At 47.9% G+C, this 19,588-nt stretch overlaps 2 protein-coding genes across 12 annotated transcripts in view; one reads left to right on the top strand and one right to left on the bottom strand.

Annotated features, from left to right (window-relative positions):
* The window catches only part of IFT140 (intraflagellar transport 140), a 250,730-nt gene that overhangs the window by 135,566 nt on the left and 95,576 nt on the right, over positions 1-19,588 (top strand). The gene's annotated exons all lie outside the window — the stretch shown is intronic.
* The window catches only part of TMEM204 (transmembrane protein 204), a 74,196-nt gene continuing 59,372 nt past the window's right edge, over positions 4,765-19,588 (bottom strand). The window contains exon 4 of the mRNA XM_043494344.1: positions 4,765-6,859. Within this exon, the coding sequence (XP_043350279.1) occupies positions 6,763-6,859 (97 nt within the window). The 3' untranslated portion in view covers positions 4,765-6,762. The remainder of the gene's footprint in view (positions 6,860-19,588) is intronic.

Below are 19,588 nucleotides of genomic sequence, written 5' to 3'. Positions count from 1 at the left end.
TATTTTGGTAATTTATTTAAACTACCGTACAGAAAAAAAAAATCACAATAACTGTTCAGCATTTCCTAAACACATGAAAGTTAAGTTACAAATACTTGGTAACTAAGATCCTGCGTTCCAGTTATAATTCTGGATTTTCATTTAAATTACATTACTTTTATTTTGGTGTTCTGTAAAGTAGAATGTCGCTTTAAATTGCTCAGACTTTCACACAAGAAAGTCCTACAGTTGTGCTAATAATTGTCCTGCATTTTTTTAAAATGGATAAGTAAAATAGATCCTGAGCTGTAATCTAATCTGGCACAGGGAAAAAGCGAGAAAGCACATAGACCTTCCTAACTGAGGATTCCATTACAGTCGTCATTTACAATAAGGCTTCTTTACACCACTCTGGCAAGGTAAAGAACTCTTAATTGACTAAGAATGGGAATAATTAACTAACAATTAACTAACTTTAGCAGCCTGCCTGTATAGTTGTTACATTTCTGCTCTGCTCTGTTACATTTCTGCTCTGCTGTGGCTAAAGAAAACCTCCTCACCACCCAACAAACCCACGAACGCTAGAGGAAGGCTCTTACCACCATTTTTTCCTCCTCAAAGATAGCCAGGAACTCTGTCCTGGAGTCTCAAGTCTCCCCCTGAGTCTCAGCATGTACTGTAGGACATTCTGAGTTCCTGGAGTTTGTCCTTCCCACATCTCCCAGACTAGGTCAAGGATTCCCCAAGGCCGTCTCCCATATAGGAGCTCGAATGAGGATTGTGGGACTTCCCAAATGGCAAACAGGAGGGGTGGGGGAGCAGCAAATCCCAATGATGGAGGGCACCTGGGATAAACCTTTTCAGCATCTGCTTCAGGGTTCGGTTGACGCGTTCAACCAGGCCATCCGTTTCCGGGTGATAAATGGAGGTACAGAGGCTCTTTATTCTCAAAAGCTCACAGACCTGTTTTGTCAAGCGGAATGTGAAATTGGTGCCTTGGTCAGTGAGAATCTCCTTGGGAACTCCTACTTGAGCAAACACTTTCAAAAGTTCCGTGGCAATAGTCTTTGCATTTATCAGGGTTCCCTCCCCGCTCTGAACTCTGGGGTACAGATGTGGGGACCCACATGAAAGACCCCCTAAGCTTATATTCTACCAGTTTACATTAAAAACTTCCCCAAGGCACAAATTCCTTTTCTTGTCCTTGGATGGCATTGCTGCCACCACCAAGTGATTTAAACTATAAAATTCAGGGATGTGTCACTTGGAATCCCTATTCCCCCAAAATATCCCCCCAAGCCCCTTCACCCCCTTTTCTGGGGAGGCTTGAGAATAATATACCAACTAATTGCCTTTAATGTAAGTACAGACCAGATCCTTTATCTTTAGGACACTAAATCAATCAGGTTCTTAAAAGAAGAATTTTATTATAAAGAAAAAAGTAAAAGAATCACACCTGCAAAATCAGGATGGAAGGTAACTTTACAAGGTAATAAAAAGGTTTAAAACACAGAGGACTCCCCTCTGGACTCAGCTTCACAGTTACAAAAACAAGAATAAAACTACCTCTTAGCATAGGGAAAATTCACAAGCTAAAACAAAAAATAATCTAACGCATTTCCTTGCCTTGCTTACAATGTTTGTAACCTTTGATAGATTATTTCAGGTATGTTTTCAGGAGATGTTGTATCTGTCTGGTCTGTCTCTCCGTCTGGAGAGGGAACAAACAAAGAGAGCACAAACAAAACCTCCCCCACTTCCCCCCCCATCTTCTTTCCTGATTGGTCCTTTTGGTCAGTTGCCAACCAGATTATTTGAGCTTCTTAACCCCTTACAGGTAAAGATTCAGTACAGCTGCCCAGAAGAGATTTTATGGTACCCTTATCTGTATGTTTATGACAGCATTGGTGTTACGGAGTGGGATTGCCTCCAGATAATGAGTCGCATAATCAACTATCACCAATAGGTGTTTCAGAGTAGCAGCTGGGTTAGCCTGTATTCGCAAAAGGAAAAGGAGTACTTGTGGCACCTTAGAGACTAACAAATTTATTTGAGCATAAGCTTTCGTGAGCTACAGCTCACTTCATCGGAGGTGTTTGTATCCAGTGGCACTCTTTTCCAGGGGGCCGACAAGGTCTATTCCAGTTCATTCGAAGGGGACATTGATGACAGGGAGAGGGATAAGGAGGGCTTTCATCCGCCTTTTGGCCTGACTTGCTGGCATTCCGGGCAGGAGTCACAGAAGTTTTTAAACTTCTTGATGTACGCCAAACGAGGAGAAGCAGTCTAATCTGTGCCAGAGTTTTCTCCTGTCCAAGGTGGCCTGCGGAGGGGATGGTGTGGGCCAATCGCATGACTTCTCGCCAATGTGGCCGAGGGACAAGGAGTTGTGAACGGATTTCCTCTGTCCAATGGTCCTTTTCCAGCCGATATAATCGTTCCTTTTGGAGCTCAAAGTGGGGGTACTGTGCATCCCAGTGTGGATGTACGACCTCACCATTAATAACTGGGAGTTGTTCATAAACATGGGTCAAGGTCTCACCCTCCCTCTGGTCCTTCACAAAATCCGTCTCTCGGGTCAGTAACTCCCTTTCCAGGAGTGGGGTTGATAATGTCGCCTGATTGGGTGGATCTTCCGGCAGCACTCCCTCTTGGTGGGAAACCCCCTCCCTGGGATCCTGCTCCTCATCTACTCCCGCCAGGGTCATAGACTGGGGTTCCCTGCCTGCCCTGGTTCCCTCAGACGGTTTGTCCAGGCTCCCGGGAACAAGTCTACATCACCTCAATAGGTCTGAAAAGTGTTCCCAATACTGACCCAAGATAACAGGGTAGGCTAGGGTTGGGGCTAGCCCTATTATGAGGGGCCTCGTGTTGTCCCCTATGATGACCTCTACCCGGGCAATGGAACAGGGTTTAATATCCCTGTGAATGCACTGCAGGAAGATGGTCTCTCCGGGGGCTTCAGAGTTGGGGACCAGGTCATCCCGGACCAGGGTTTGCTCACACCCAAAGTCTACTAAATCTATTATCTCAGTTCCATTTATTTGTACAGGAACTGTTAATTTTGCTGTGGTGCGCTTCCAGGCACGGCTTTCTACTGTCCATACTTGCCCATAGCTTTACTCCATATAGTGGCATTCCTGATAACGGTGGGCTGGATGCCCACAGGAGAAACAGGCTCCCATCGTTACCCCTGAGACTGCTGGTTGGGACCCAGGCATCGGGAAATGTCTTCCCCCAGGTACTTGGCCCCCTCACCCTTCCTGGCTTCTAGGCAGAGCAATTGCTTGAGGACCCCAGACATTATGTTCGGGCTGGGGTTGGAGGGCCTGGGGCTTCTCCTGGGCTCCTAGCCCTGGGCTCAAGGGCTGGCTGGACCGCTCATAAGTGGGGGCCTTGGGGAGCACCCTGTCTAGTTTCTGTCTCCCCTGGCTGGCTTCCCCCTTCTGTCAAGGGGCCCCTCTGGAGTCAAGCCATGGCTCAGAAGTTGGAGTTAGAGCCGTCTCAGCTGCCAGATAGTTTTCCATCAATCTCACAGCATTGGTAAGTGACTCTTTTTGATGTCTGAGTACCCAGTTCTTACCCCCTTTTGGGAGGATTTGGGCAAACTGCTCCACCAGGATGAGTTCAGCCACCTCTACTCTGGTCCGCCCTTCGGGCTTTAGCCATCTCCAACATAGGTCTCGCAGTTTCTGGTTGACAATCCGGGGTTGGGCCCCTGGAGGGTCCCTTCCCCCCAGAATCTCTGGCGGAAGGTCTCCTCAGTAATGTCGAGGTAGTCCAAGATGGCCGCTCTGAGCTGAGGTAAGTCTTGGGCGCTCTCTGCATCCAGTCCCCGGTATGTGGCCTGCTCTGGTCCCATTAAGTAAGCTGCCAGCAGGATGGCCCACTGGTCAGGGGATCATTGGGCAGTCATAGCCACCTGCTCAAATGTTGTCAGAAAAGCCTTGGGGTCATCCTCAAGGCCCATCTTTATGAGCTTCACAGGTACTAGCGGGGCTCAGGGGCTTGGGCCCAGGCCCCCTGAAAGGGAAGCTCTGGGGGACCCCTGGGACTGCATCAATGCCAGAATTTGTTGAACTAATCTTTGCTGTTATTCCTGTTGTTGGGCCCCTAAGTCTCAAACCAGTTGCTGCTGCTGAGCGGCCATTTGCTGCAGGAGTTGCTGCTGCTGTGCCACCTGCTGCTGCTGGTTCTCGATTGTCCATTTCAACAATCGTTCCAACTCCATCACTGCTGGCTAATCAGGCCATGTTGTTCTAAACCAGGCTATTTGGCCACCTAGGTCAGTCACCCCTTCTCTGAGGGGTGGGATCGAATACCAGCGTTCTCCACCAGTTGTAATGGTCTCCACTCAGGGTCTGGTTGGGAATTGTGGCCTAGTAGTCACGGCCACAACTCCGGACTGCCAAGGAGGTTGTGGGGAGGGGAGTGTAATGATGCTGCTTTTGGTGGAACATAACTAAGAGCATCAATTCAGGTCAAATGGCTTAGAGCAGGTTAGTTACAGCCCAAAGATGGAGTTTGTTTACTATTAAGGCACACCAAACCAGCCAAACAGAGAGGATTTTAGTTTTACTCCACTGGCTAACCATAAGTCACACAAGCAATTCTCTTAAACAATCCAGTTTCCCAATATCACCACCAGCAGCCACTTCTTTTGGGTTATGAAAACCAATACCCCAGTAAGAGGAAAAAAAGGTTCTCCCGATCCCAAAGGACCAAGCCCCAGACCCAGGTCAATATACAAGTCAGATCTTACCCACATATCATGCTGTTACCTTTAGAATATAAAATCTAAAGGTTTATTCATAAAAAGAAAGAAATATAGATGAGAGTGAAAATTGGTTAAATGGAATCAATTACATACAGTAATGACAAAGTTCTTGGTTCAGGCTTGTAGCAGTGATGGAATAAACTGCAGGTTCAAATCAAGTCTCTGGAGTACATCTACAGCTTGGATGGGTCATTCAGTCCTTCGTTCAGAGCTTTAGTGTAGCAAAGTCCCTCCAGAGGTAAGAGGTAGGATTGAAGACAAAATGGAGGGGTTTCCAGGGTCTTTTATATTCTTTCTCTTGTGGGCGGAAACCCCTTTATTCTCCTGTGCAAAATCACAGCAACAAGATGGAGTTTGTAGCCACCTGGGCAAGTCACATGTCCATGCATGACTCAGTTTGCTCACTTGCTACCTTGAATGTCCCAGGAAGACTTCTCATTTGTGGATTGGAGTCTCCCAAGGTCCATTGTCAGTTAAGTGTTTCTTGATTGGGCATTTAATCTGCAAATTCCTTTCTCAAGAAGCTAACCAAATGCTTCACTAATGCTACTTAGAATCAAACACATTGAGATACAAAGCCAATATTCATAGTTTCAGCTACAGTAATGATACACGCATACAGATAGCATAATCATAACCAGAAAATCCTAACCTTTTTATAGACACCTCACACGATAACCTTTGTACAATATTTGCTGCAAATATATAAAGTCATTGCAACAATGATCTATATGGTCACAGTTTATGTCAATAATGTCACAGGGAGCTTGGGCCCTCCCACTCCACCGGGCTCCAACCCAGGGCCCTTTTAGCTACCAGTAACCTGGCAACCAAGACTACTTAAGGTTGTCCTCCCTGGCCTCTTCCTCTCGTCTTCCCCTCTGGGGTCACCTCAGTCGAAGGCCTTCACCTGATGGGAAAATCCAAAACCCCAGGAAGCCAGAGGGAATCGCCACTGTCCAGGGCCACAGGATACTTCCCTCTCAGCTTGTCTCTGTGGAGGGTCCCCCCTTTCCTCCCAGAGGGCCCCTTTGGGTAGCTACGTCAAAGCCTTTAGGTTTCACTCGGCTCTGCTCTGCTGGATCAGTGGGCTCCAGGTCTGCTTACCTTCAGCGCTGCTCACCAATTGAGCTAATTCACCGCCTTTTAATTCCTCTAGCAGATGGAGCATTTGCTGCAGGTGTGATGGGGCGGGGCTGGCTGAGCCCAAAATGAGCCCTTAAGCCCTTGTTGTTTGTACACCCCATCACAGAGCCCTATCATAAGAAGGGCAAGGACTACAAGCTCTGCTAGGGCCACTAGTTGGGCTCAGCCTCGCAGTCGGGTTTGTCCCATTTCCCTCGAGGGAACAAGTGGGCATTTTGAGGATGTGCCCGAGGGTAACATCCCAGTCTGCAAACTGGATCCTCTCCCTCTTTGTTTTGCCAACCACCTTTCTTTTTTCCTTCCTGCTTAGGCCGCAATAACTACAGACCAGTGGGTCCTCAGCACTGTGGCAGTGGGGTACACCCTGCATTTATTTCTACCCTTCCCTCCCAGCCCCCTTCCCCATCCCTCTTGAGGGACCCTTCTCACGAGAAGCTGCTCGAACAGGAGGTACAGGCCCTTCTACAAGTTGGGGCTGTGGAGGAAGTCCCTGCTCATTGAAGGGGAAAAGGGTTCTATTCCCGGTATTTTCTCATTCCGAAGGTCAGAGGCGGTTTCCTCCCCATTCTGGACCTGTGGGACCTCAACAGATATCTCAGGAAGTTGAAGGTTCACATGGTCTTCCTGGCCTCCATTATCCTTTCCCTGGATCTGGGAGACTGGTATGCCACCCTCGATTTGAAGGATGCCTATTTTCATATATCAATATTCCAAGGGCACAGACATTTTCTGTGTTTCCAGATGGAGACTACTCACTACCAGTTTGTGATGCTCTCCTTTGGCCTTGCACCAGCACCAAGGGTGTTCACCAAATGCATGTCAGTGGTGGCTGCTTACCCCAGATGTCAGGGTATCCAGGTCTAGCCGTACCTCAACAACTGGCTTGTCAAGGGCCACTCCAGGTCCCAAGTCCTTTGCAGTGTCAAAGTGCTGCAGGACTTGTGCCGAGCTCTGGGCCTGTTGATAAATGAGCAAAAGTCAGCATTAGTCTTGGTCCAGAGGACAGAATTCATCAGCACGGTGCTAGACTCTACCAAAGACAAGGTGTTTCAACTGTAGGACAGGTTTGACTCAATGTCAACGCTAATTGCCGACCTCTTTGTGCACCTGATCTGCACAGCCAGAGTCTGTCTCAGGCTTCTAGGCCATGTGGCAGTGTGCACCTACGTGGCCTGCAAGGCTCAAAATGTGGCCTCTCCTGCTGTGGCTAGCAATGGCCTACTCTCCGTCCAGAAATCACCTGGACAAGGTTGTCGCGATCCTGTGCAGCATACTCACCTCCCTAAAGTGGTGGTCCAACCCAGGGAGGGTGATGGCAGAGGTGCCGTTTGCGAATCCTCAGCCCACGATCTTGCTGATATCAGATGCCCCAGACCTTGGATGGGGGGCACATCTTGGGACAATGTAGGAACTTGTCCCGGAGGAGTGCTGCACATAAATGTCAAAGAGCTCAGTGCCATCTGCTTAGCTTGCGGGGTCTTCCTCCTCCAGTTGCTGGGTCAAATGGTGCGAGTCCTGACAGACAACACAGCTTCCATGTTCTATGTGAACAGGCAAGGGGGAGAGCGCTCATCGGCTCTTTGTCAGGAAGACATCCACCTGTGGGATTTCTGTATCCAGCAAGGAATCCACATGGAGGCAGCACATCTCCCTGGCATTCACAGCACACTGGTTGACCACCTCAGCAGATCTTTTTGCTCTCCCCACGAGTGGGAGCTCCATCCCGAGGTCACCAGGATGCTCTTCCACAGGTGGGGAACTCCCTGAGTGGACCTGTTCGCCACTAAACAGAAAAGAAAATGTTGGCGTTTCTGCTCCCTGCTGGGTCTAGGTGAGGGCACCCTTTCAGACACGTTTCTCCTCTGATGGGCGAAGGATCTGCTGTATGCTTTCCCGCCAATCCCTTTTATCATCATAGCCTTGTCAAACATCAAGAGGGACAAGGCTTGTGTCATCACGGTCACTTTTGGCTTCGCCAACACTCACTCATGGACCTAGCCATGGCCATCCTGTGGCCACTGCCTGAACACGCGGCTCTCCTATCTCAGGACCATGGTTGGCTCCTGCACCCAAACCTCACCCCACTTCTCCTCACAACTTGGCTGCTACGTGGCTAAACCCAGAGGAGTGGATCTGCTCCCGTCAGGTGTGGCAAATTCTCTTGGAAAGTAGGAAGCCCTCACCTAGAGCTATGTACCTGGTTAAGTGGAAGTAGTTTTCCTGCTGGGCGGCAGAGCATAGTATCTGCCCAACCCAGTCGTCTCTCCAATGTATCCTGGATTATCTGCTTCAGTTGAAGAATCAGGGATTCGCTTTCTCCTCCATCAAGGTCCACTTGGCAGCCATATCAGCGTTCCACCCACATGTTCAAAATCAGTTCATGTTTTCACATGACATGACATGACATGAGTCAGGTTCCCGAAGGGCCTAGAAAGGCTCTTCCCGCTGATCAGGGACCCAGTTCCCCAGTGGGATCTCAACCTGGTCTTCTTGAGGCTCACCAGCCTACCCTTTGAGCCTTTGGCCTCATGCTTCCTGTCATAAAACTAAAGGGAAGGGTAAACACCTTTAAAATCCCTCCTGGCCAGAGGAAAAACCCTTTCACCTGTAAAGGGTTAAGAAGCTAGGATAACCTCGCTGGCACCTGACCACAATGACCAATGAGGAGACAAGATAATTTCAAAGCTGGAGGGAGGGAGAAACAAAGGGTTTGTCTGTCTGTGTGATGCTTTTGCCGGGGACAGAACAGGAATGGAGTCTTAGAATTTAGTAAGTAATCTAGCTAGATATGCGTTAGATTATGATTTCTTTAAATGGCTGAGAAAATAGGCTGTGCTGAATAGAATGGATATTCCTGTCTTTGTGTCTTTTTGTAACTTAAGGTTTTGCTTAGAGAGATTCTCTATGTTTTGAATCTAATTACCTGTAAAGTATTTACCATCCTGATTTTACAGAGGTGATTCTTTTTACCTTTTCTTATATTAAAATTCTTCTTGTAAGAAATTGAATGCTTTTTTCACTGTTCTTAAGATCCAAGGGTTTGGGTCTGTGGTCACCTATGCAAATCGGTGAGGATTTTTATCAAGCCTTCCCCAGGCAGGGGTGTGCAAGGTTTTGGTGAGGATTTTGGGGGGAAAGATGTTTCCAAACAACTCTTTCTCAAAAAATAAACCCAGACGTTTGATGGTGGCAGTGAAAGTCCAAGGGCAAAAGGTAAAATAGTTTGTATGTTGGGGAAGTTTTAACTTAAGTTGGTAAAAGTAAGCTTAGGAGGTTTTCATGCAGGTCCCCACATCTGTACCCTAAAGTTCAGAGTGGGGAAGGAACATTGACACTTCCTCTCTCATCTGTCATGGAAGGTGGCTTTCCTGGTGGCCATTACCTCACCGAGGAGGGTCTCCGAACTGAGGGCTGTCACGTTGGAGCCACCATATACTGTGTTTTACAAAGACAAGGTCCAACTGCAGCTCCATCTGGCTTTTCTCCACAAGGCAGAGTCCTCCTTCCATGTCAACCAGGACATCTTCCTCCCGGTGTTCTGTCCTAAACCACACTCCTCCAGTAGAGGAGGCGGCTACATGTTTTGGATGTTCGGCGTGCACTGGCTTTCTAATTGTAATGCACCAGACCTTTCTGCAGATTGGCTCAGCTCTTCATAGCAACAGTGGAAAGAATAAAGGGCCTTCCTGTGTCGTCTCAGAGGATCTCAAAATGGATCACCTCTTGCATCCATACCTGCTATGAGCTGACTCAGGCCCAGCCACTGTCGATTTGTGAAAGCCCACTCAACCAGAGTGTAAGCTTCCTCGGTGGCCTTCCTAGCCCATGTCCCTATCCAGGACATTTGCAGGACTGCGACATGGTTTTTGGGGCACACGTTTACCATGCATTACGCCATCACCCAACAGGCCAGAAACAACACTAGGTTCGGCAGGGCTGTGTTGCAGTCTACATATCCATGCATTCCTACCTGCCTCCAGTGGTACTGCTTGGGAGTCAACTAGAATGGAATGGACATGAGCAAGCACTTGAAGAAGAAAAGACAGTTACCTTTTTTCGTAACTGGTGTTCTTTGAGATGTGTTGCTCATGTCCATTCCATGACCCTCCCTATTTCCCACTGTCAGAGTTTACGGCAAGAAGGAACTGAGGGTGGGGGGAAGCCAGTGGCGGCCCTTATACTGCGACATATGCACGCCACTTCAGAGGGTGCCAGAGCCGGTCTGCTACGGATACCACTCAGGAAAAAGCTTCCAGTACCAGTGCATGTGTCAAGAACACACACCTAGAATAGAATAGACATGAGCAACACATCTTAAAGAACACCAGTTACGAAAAGAGTAACTGTCTTTTTCTTCTTACTGCCTTTGATGGCTGTTGGAACTCCCTCCTTTGCCTTGGCAAAACTCTTATAGTGGTTCTTATACAGTTTAGTTAGTTCGAATAGTTTTTAGTGAGTTTTAGTGTGGTACAATTAAGACATCTCTCCGCGACTGGAGAGGTGCCCCTCGCCTTGGTCTCTGGGGTTTAAGCCTTGTTCTTCCTTTGACACACCTGTGCCCACCAGCGACCCTCACTTGAGCTGTCTCAAGTGTTTGGAAGAGGCCAAAGACCGGACAGCGAGACTAAAGAAACTCCTCATGGAGGTAGCACTGAGACCTGCCTTGGAGCCAAGATCTGACTTGGTGCCAAGTACATAGTCATTGGTCTGCAGTGCGCCTTCCACTGGTAGAGGCTCTCAGCACTGTTCCTCCACACCAGTGCCAAAGAAGAAACATCATAGGCACCATGAAAAGAGCCGCTGTCTGGCACCAGGAGGAGATAGGTGAAGAAAGCGGGATAGAGCAAGACCCATGCTAGGCTGCTCTCCCTCTCTGGCACCATGGCAAACAGTAGCACTGACAGCTATGCTGACTCTGCAGGCCCCACAAAGGGAAGCGCAACCTCCTATCTGGCAACGTACCGACCATTTTGCAGTACTGTCTACCCCAGAAGCATACGCATCAGCTGGAGACTGGCTCTGCTGATACTGGGATCACCTAGTGGACAAGACACTGCCAACGCTGGTTGGTGGAACAGAGGCCTCCACCAGCTCCAGGCCAGTGCCGATACCATTCTCCATGGTCCTCTGATTGCTTCACCCAGAACATAGCCACGGCACCATTCTCTGGTGCTGGGAGGGTCAGTGGTGCCTTGGTCACTCGATCTTCGTCCTCCTCCTCAGGGTCAGACTCGGTGTCCTGTTTTTTGCGCCACTGAGACAGGCAAGATTGCACACACCACTACCTGCAACCTTTGCTGATCTTGGGAGTTCCAGGCGCAATGATGCCCCAGAACACTTGGCCCATGCAGTGGCCCTTCTGCAGTCCATGGGGATTTCCCCCAGGTCAAGACACCAGCTCATGGTGTTCCTACTCAGTGACCTCGGAGAGTAGTACGCCACCAATACTGTACCGAGAAACCCTGGATCTGAACACTGCTGCCAGTGCAGGGGCTGGCCACGCTCCGGAGCCCGACATTGAACAGGGTGCACAACCTGGTGTGCAACCAGGTACTGAAGCCGGTATCAGTCAGCGGGAGCAGGTTCCCTGAGGAGAGGACGCATTGGAGGCTATGACAACTTTTCCTCCTCTTTGTCAGATGAGGAGCTGATGACAAAGGGGCACACCAGGATTTATTAAAGTGGGTGGTGTCCAACCTGGGGTTGCAGGCTGAAGTCATCAAGTAGCCAACCTATGGCTTCTTGGACATCTTGGCGACAACAGCTCCTGCAAAGGTTGCTCTCCCCCAGCATGAGGCAGTTATGGAGGCTTTTTCGCAGAACCTAGCCTCCCTCCAGCCCACAGCCAAAAGAACGGAGTGGAAGTACTTCGTACATGCTAAAGGCTGTGAATTTTTATTTTCACACCCTCCCCCTGGGTCACTCATGGTGGTGGCTGCCAATGAGAAGGACCGCCAATGCCAGGTGGGGTCAATACTAAAAGCAAAAGAACTTGAAAAGCTGGGCCTGCTTGGGAGGAAAGCCTACTCAACAGGCAGGCTTCAACTTTGCATAGTGAATGAGCAAGCATTGCTGGGTTGCTATGATTTTAGCATGTGGGAAGCAATGAACAGATTTAAAAATAGGCCTCCCCAGAATAGCCAGCAGGCATTCTTGACCCTCATGTAGGAGGTGGCCAGAGCCTTTTTCCAGGCAGCCCTGGATGCTGCAGATTCTGTGGCCAGATCAATGGCCACAGCCATCACCATGCGCAGAAGCTACTGTTTGCAGGTATCAGGGTTCCTGCAGGAAGTTCAACAGGCATTATGGGACCTGCCATTTGAGGGACCTGTGCTGGGTTGGGTCACAGTAACTCCCTAAAGACAGTCACTAGATCTCCTGGGATACCACTGAGAGCAAACCCCCCTACCAGAGAAGGCTTCCCTCCACTCCCGACTTGCTGAGCTGGACAGAACAAGGGGTTGGCTAACGCCCCCTTGCAGTTCACAGAATTTAGATTCACTTAGCCCAGGGGCTGCTCAGTTAACAGGGACTTTCCCAGCACCCAGTATTCAGTCATTCTGGGAGCCTAAACCCCAAATTAATCCATTTTACTCTGTATAAAACTTTTACAGGATAAACTCATAAATTGTCCACCCTCTATAACACTGATAGAGAGAGATGCACAGCTGTTTGTTCCCACAGGTATTAATTATTTCCTCTGGGTTAATTAATAAGCAAAAGTGATCTTATTAAGTATAAAAAGTTGGATTTAAGTGGTTTCCAGTAATAACAGACAGAACAAAGTAAGTTACCAAGCAAAATCAAACAAAACACGCAAGTCTAAACTTAATACATTACGAAACTGAATACAGGTAAATCTCATCCTTAGAGATGTCCCAATAAGCTTCTTTCAAAGACTAGAATCCTTCCTAGTCTGGGCCCAATCCTTTTCAGACCAATGTTGTTGCTTATGATCTGGGTCCAGCAATCACTCACACCCCCGTAGTTACAGACCTTTGTTCCAGTTTCTTTCAGGCATCTCTTTGGGGTGGAGAGGCTATCTATTGAGCCAGCTGAAGACAAAATGGAGGGGCTTCCAGGGCCTTTTATATTCTCTCTCTTGTGGGTGGAAACCCCTTTGTTCTTCTGCGCAAAATCACAGCAACAAGATGGAGTTTGTAGCCACCTAGGCAAGTCACATGTCCATGAATGATTCAGCTTTTTGCAGGCCGATGCCATTTTTTACATGTTAGTTTGAACATTCCCAGGAAAGCTCAGATGTGGATTGGCGTCTCCCAATCTCCATTGTTAATTAAGTGTTTCTTGATTGGGCACTTACTCAGAATAGACCTTGTCATAAATATAAAGGGAAGGGTAACCACCTTTCTGTATACAGTGCTATAAAATCCCTCCTGGCCAGAGGCAAAGTCCTTTTACCTGTAAAGGGTAAAGAAGCTCGGGTAACATGGCTGGCACCTGACCCAAAATGACCAATGAGGGGGACAAGATACTTTCAAATCTGGAGGGAGGGGGAAAGGCTTTTGTCCGTCTGTGTGATACCTTTGCCAGGAACAGATCAAGGATGCAAGCCCTCCAACTCCTGTAAAGTTAGTAAGTAATCTGGTTAGAAAATGGGTTAGATTTTCTTTGTTTTGGCTTGTGAAATTTGCTGTGCTGGAGGAAATGTGTATTCCTATTTTTGTGTCTTTTTTGTAACTTAAGGTTTTGCCTAGAGGGATTCTCTATGTTTTGAATCTAACTGCCTGTAAGATTATCTTCCATTCTGATCTTACAGAGTTGTTCTCTTTTATCTTTTTTTATTCTTCTAATAAAGTTCTGTTTTTTAAGAATCTGACTGGGTTTTTTGGGTGTTAAAAATCCAAGGCTGGTCTGTGCTCACCTTGTTTATTCTCAAGCCTCCCCAGGAAAGGGGGCGTAAGGACTTGGGGGGATATTTGGGGGAAATAGGAACTCCAAGTGGACCTCTCTCTTTTCTTTGTCTAAATCACTTGGTGGTGGCAGCATACTGTTCAAAGACAAGGCAAACTTGGAAAAGTTTTTAACCTAAGCTGGTAAAAATAAGCTTAGGGGGTCTTTCATGTGGGTCCCCACATCTGTACCCTAGAGTTCAGAGTGGGGAAGGAACCCTGACAGACCTTTTTCAAGAAGCTGACCAAATACTTCACTGATGCTACTTAGAATCAAACACATTGCGATACAAGTATGTAGCCAATATTCATAACTTCAAATACAAAAATGATGCACACATACAGGCAGCATAATCATAACCAGCAAATTACAGCCTTTCCATATACACCTTACTTGATCTCCCTTGTACAAGATTTGGTGCAACTATAGGACCTTGGTTGCAACAATGATCTATACGGTCACAGTTCATGTCAATAACATCACAGGACCCTTGATCTTTTCAGAGCAAACAGATACCAGGCTACGTGGCCTAAAAGACTCGAAGGTGACATTAAAGTTCCTGGGGCTGCATACTCTGGCGCAGCCCAAAAGATTATATAGGTCAAAACAATATCGGCAGCCACCCTGGCATGACCAGAGGAGGAGAAGAAACAATGGGGTTTGGATGTAGTAGGTCACCTCCACCCTCCTCCTCCACGGGGCCTTCCTAGTTGGCTCTGAAGCACTTGCTTTGATGAGATGCTCAAGGGTGACCTATCAATCCCTTTAATCAAGAATCCAATCACCCTATCTTTTCCACCCACATTTCCCATTTCTTCAAAGCCTGGGAACAGGTTACTTCAGACCTCTGGGTCTTAAACACAGTGGAATTCGGATTTCCCTCCAGGTTATTTCTACCCCACCTTTCCACCCACCTTCCGTGTCACTCTTCAGGGACCCTTCTCCTGAGCTTCAGTTAGAGCAAGAAGTTCAATCCCTTCTCCAGATGGGAGCTGTGGAAGATGTTCTACTATAGCTAAGAGGGAAAGGGTTCTGTTCCCACTATTTCCTGATCCCCAAAGCCAAGTAAGCTCTCAGACCAATCTCGACTTGGTTGGCTCAACTCCTATCTCAAAAAGTTTAAGTTCCTCTTGATCTCCTTGGCTTCCATCATCCTGTCACTGGATCAGGGGGATTGGTATGCTGCCCTTGATTTGAAGAATGCATACTTTCATATACTGATTTTTTTCTGAGGCCACAGAAGGTTTCTGAGGTTTGTGGTGAACCAAGGGCATTACCAGTTTTCAGCCCTGCCATTCAATCTGTCAGCCACCCGATAAGTCTTCACCAAGTGTATGACCATGATAGCAGCGTTTCTGAGGAGAAGAGGAGTCCACATGTTCCTGTACCTTGATGACTAGCTCATCAAGGGCTGGTCTCAAGCGCAGGTGAAGTCCGACATCGTCCTCATATAATGGACCTTCCGGGCATTAGGTCTTCTAATAAATGTGCAGAATTCGACCCTGACATTGTTCAAAGAATAGAATTCATCGGAGTGGTTCTCGATTCAATGTTGGCAAAGGCCAATCTTCCAGAGGACCTCTTTCAGGCTATTTCGATGATAATAAGCTCCCTACAGTCACAACCAATCACAACTGCCAGACTTTGCTTGAGCCTACTTGGCCACATGGCTTTGTGCACTTACCTAGTTCGATATGCGAGGCTGAAACTTAGACCTCTCCAAGCCTGGCTGGCCACGGAGTACTCCCCTTCCAGACATCACCTTAACAGGGCTCTCAGGGCACCTTCTCAAATCCTCAACTCCTTGACATGGTGGTTGGACTGCTGGACGGTCTGCATGGGGGTTCCCTTCGCAAGACCCAAACCATCTGCACATCTGGTCTCTGATGCCTCTGCATGGGGCTGGGGAGCCCACTTGGGACATCTCAGGACTTGAGGTCTGTGGTCCAGGTAGGAGCTTTCGCTCCATATCAATATTGGGGAACTCAGGGCAGTCCAACTGGCTTGCCAGGCGTTCTTGCCCCACATCATGAACAGGACAGTTTCAGTTCTCACGGACAATACATCAGCCATGTATAACTTCAACAGGTAGGGCAGGGCCCATCCTTCTTCCCTATGTCGTCTATGGGAGTTCTGAGTTGCTCACTTGGTCGAGCTCAAAGCATCCTATCTACAAGGGGTACAGAACCAACTTACAGATCACCTAAGCAGGTCCTTCTCCACTCACCAGGAGCGTCCCTCCGCCTAGATATAGCAATGGATATCTTCCATAGGTGGTGTCTTCCCCACATAGATCTGTTTGCCACCTGCACCAATAGGAAGTGTCAGCAATTCTGTCCCTGAGGGGTCACAGCCCTGGCTCCATCATGGATGCCTTCCTACTAATGTGGTAATCTCATCTATTCTGTGCCTTTCCACCCACCACACTGATTTACAACATGCTGACAAAAATCAAGCAGGACCATGCTCAAGTCATTCTAATAGCTCCAGTGTGGCCCAGGCAGCAGTGGTACACCATTCTTGTTCACCTTTGCTTGGAAGCTCTGGTCGGGCACCCGCTGCTCCCAGATCTTATTTCTCAGGACCATGGGTGATTGCTCCACCCAAACCTCAGCTCGCTGCATCTGAAAGCATGCAGTCTTTGTGGCTAAATCTTGACAAGCAGGCTCGTTCTTTAGAAGGTCCATAAAATTATTCTGGGCAGCAGAAAACCCTCCACGAGTGCGACTTATTGGGTGAAGTGGAAGCATTTCTCCCTTTGGTCTTCCTGACGCAGAGTTCCACCAATGCAGTTTTTGTTGCAGCTCATTCTGGGCTACCTCCTATTTCTGAAAGAGCAGGACCTGGCCTTTTCCTTAATCAAGGTCCACCTGGCAGCCATCTCAGCATTCCATCCAAAGATTGACAGTAAATCTGTTTTCTCCCATGAGATGGTAGTTCTTTTCCTCAGAGGCCTAGAGAGGGTGTTCCCTCAGGTGAGAGAACCAGTCTGCCATGGAACCTGAACCTTGTCCTCTTGAAGCTGACAGAGCCAGCCTTTGAGCCACTAGCAACATGTTCATTGCTGCACCTTTCTTGGAAGGTAGCTTTTCTGGTGGCAATCACTTCGTCCACGAGGGTGTCAGAGATCCGAGCCCTCACGACAGAACCCCCATATACAATCTTCCACACCTGAGATACCTTCTGAGAGTGGTGTCTCAATTCCACTGTAACCAGCAAATTTTTCTGCCAATCTTTTACCCTAAACTGCATGCAAGTAGGGAAGAACAATGCCTGTATTCCTTGGACATTAGGCTCTGGCGTTTTATATTCAGAGGACCAATCTGTTCCGTAGGTCACCGCAGCGCTTCCTAGCAATAGCTGAAAGAATGAAGCGTCTCCCCATCTTTGCTCAAAGAATTTCTTCTTGAATTGCATCATTTTTTCGAGTGTGTTGTAAGCTTGCAGGTGTTCCCCCTCCTCTGAACCTAATCGCTCATTCCACGGGGTCCCAAGCCATTTCTGTGGCCTTTCTACCTCAAGTCCCAATTCAAGATATCTGTAGAGCAGCAACCTGGTCCTCGGTACACATTCGCAGCACACTATGCCAATACTCAATAGACCAGAGATGATGCACGCTTCAGCTGAGCAGCACTACAGTCGGCTTGTCCTTGAACTCTGAGCCCACTTCTGATACAATTGCTTGTGAATCACCTAAATTGTAATGGACATGTGCAAGTACTCCAAGAAGAAAAACAGTTACTAACCTTTCTGTAACTGTTCTTTGAGATGTGTTGCACATGTCTATTCCAAGACCTGCCCACTGTCCCTGCTCTCGGAATGGTTAGTAAGAATAAACTGAAGGGCACAGGCTTGGCAAGGCCCCTTATACTGGCACTATGAGTGTGTGGCACCAGAAGGTGCCAGAGCTGACCCGGCAGATACCATTAGGAGAAAAGATTTCTGGCAGCTGTATTCTGGACACACACCTAAATTGGAATGGGCATGTGCAACACATCTCAAAGAACAATAGTTACAGCAAAGTTTGTAACTATTTTTTGTTTGTTTTTTTTAAACCTCCGCTTAGTATCTCTGGCTCCAAGTCACATTAGAGACCTGGTCTGGTATATGCTAGGAGATTTATGTTTTGCTGACAACCTTAGCAGCAGGTTCAGCATTAGATCAGCTGCACACAGTTTACAGACCCCCATTGTCAGTTATGGGTAACTTTTCTAGTGTAGACCAGGCCTCTATGTTAGACAAGTTAGACAAGTTCTATGAAAAATTACAGCTGCATTGGGCGGCCAGCACATCCCTCGGCCTGCGCCGCTTCCCGCAGCCCCCATTGGCCTGGAGCGGCGAACCACGGCCAGTGGGAGCCGCGATTGGCCGAACCTGCGAACGTGGCAGGTAAACAAACCGGTCCGACGCGCCAGGGGCTTTCCCTGGACAAGCGGTGGACCAGCAATGAAAACCACTGTTCTAGAGGGTGAACAATTTATGAGTTTACCGTGTATAAGCTTTATACAGGGTAAAATGGATTTATTTAGAGTTTGGACCCCATTGGGAGTTGGGCATCTGAGTGTTAGACAGGAACACTTCTGTAAGCTGCTTTCAGTTAAGCCTACAGCTATTAGGGGACGTGGTTCAGACCTGGGTCTGGGTTTGTAGCAATCTAGTGGGTCTGGCTCAAACCAGGCAGGGCACTGAAGTCCTAAGCTGATAGGGCAGGAAAGCAGGAGCAGAAGTAGTCTTGGCACATCAGTTGGCAGTTCCCAAGGGGGTTTATGTGATCCAACCCGTCACAATTATATGGCTTGTTCTACATTTATTTTAGTAGCTTTCCAGGTAAAAGGCCAAAGTAAGTATGAATTCCATAGCATATCTTTGTTATGGATTTCCAGTTAGTGACAGATTGCAGCGCTGCATGCTGAAGTATAGGATCCTTGGTGCCTGCATTATGTACTTGTTCAGCCTCATGCTGTTTGGGCTGGTGGAGAGGTTAGTTGTGCCAGATAAGTGAAGTGCTCATGCTTTATGGAGAAAGGAGGAGAAATGGGATGGCAACTTACTGAATGAGCCTTTCCCTTGCCTGATTCACAGAGTAGTTTTGGCACTGGCTTGGAGGAAATCACCCGCTCACCACCCTGCCTGGAAGATGAAGGCACTGGAGGAGGGTGTAGGAATTCAAGAGGAATAAATAATGGTCCCTGGAGTTAAGTGGAAGGGGATCAATTGTCTCCCCCGCTGCATTAAGTGAGCCTGAGTTTAAATGAAAGTGTGGTTTAGTCACCATCAAAAGGGATCCTTTAAAGTCCTTAGTTATGTTACCAGTTGAGAGACATTCCACACCATCTTTCACTTTTCTGCTTTTTTCCCATCATTAGTATGTTTGGCTAGTAACCCAATACTCCTAAAGAAAAAACAGCAGGAGTGAATATTATAGATCTTTCCCAGGGGATTCGATAAATGTCAATTCTTTGTGTTGTGAAATAAAATACATAAGAGGACATGTAAATAGCCAGAAAATAGCTCTGAAAATAGCCAGAGCCTCGCGAACCAGCTGAGCGGCAGCGAACCAGCGGAGCAGCGGGGACAGCAGAGCAGCTCACAGCAGGAGTTTGCCTGGGACTGGTAAGTATCCGAGTGTGTGTGTTTGCTTGCTGAGGAAGTATCCGAGCGTGTGTTTGCTGGGAGGGAGCCTGAGTGAGTGTCTGATTGGCTGCTAGCCTGCAGGGGGCGGGCATTAGGGTGTCTGTGTGTTTGCGTCAGGGAAGCCTGGCTGTTTGAAAATAG

The sequence above is a fragment of the Dermochelys coriacea genome, chromosome 10, assembly GCF_009764565.3.
Source record: "Dermochelys coriacea isolate rDerCor1 chromosome 10, rDerCor1.pri.v4, whole genome shotgun sequence".
In the NCBI taxonomy this organism is placed as follows: Eukaryota; Metazoa; Chordata; order Testudines; family Dermochelyidae; genus Dermochelys; species Dermochelys coriacea.
The sequence above is the reverse complement of the archived record's forward strand: the minus strand, read 5'-3'. Positions and strand labels throughout refer to the sequence as shown.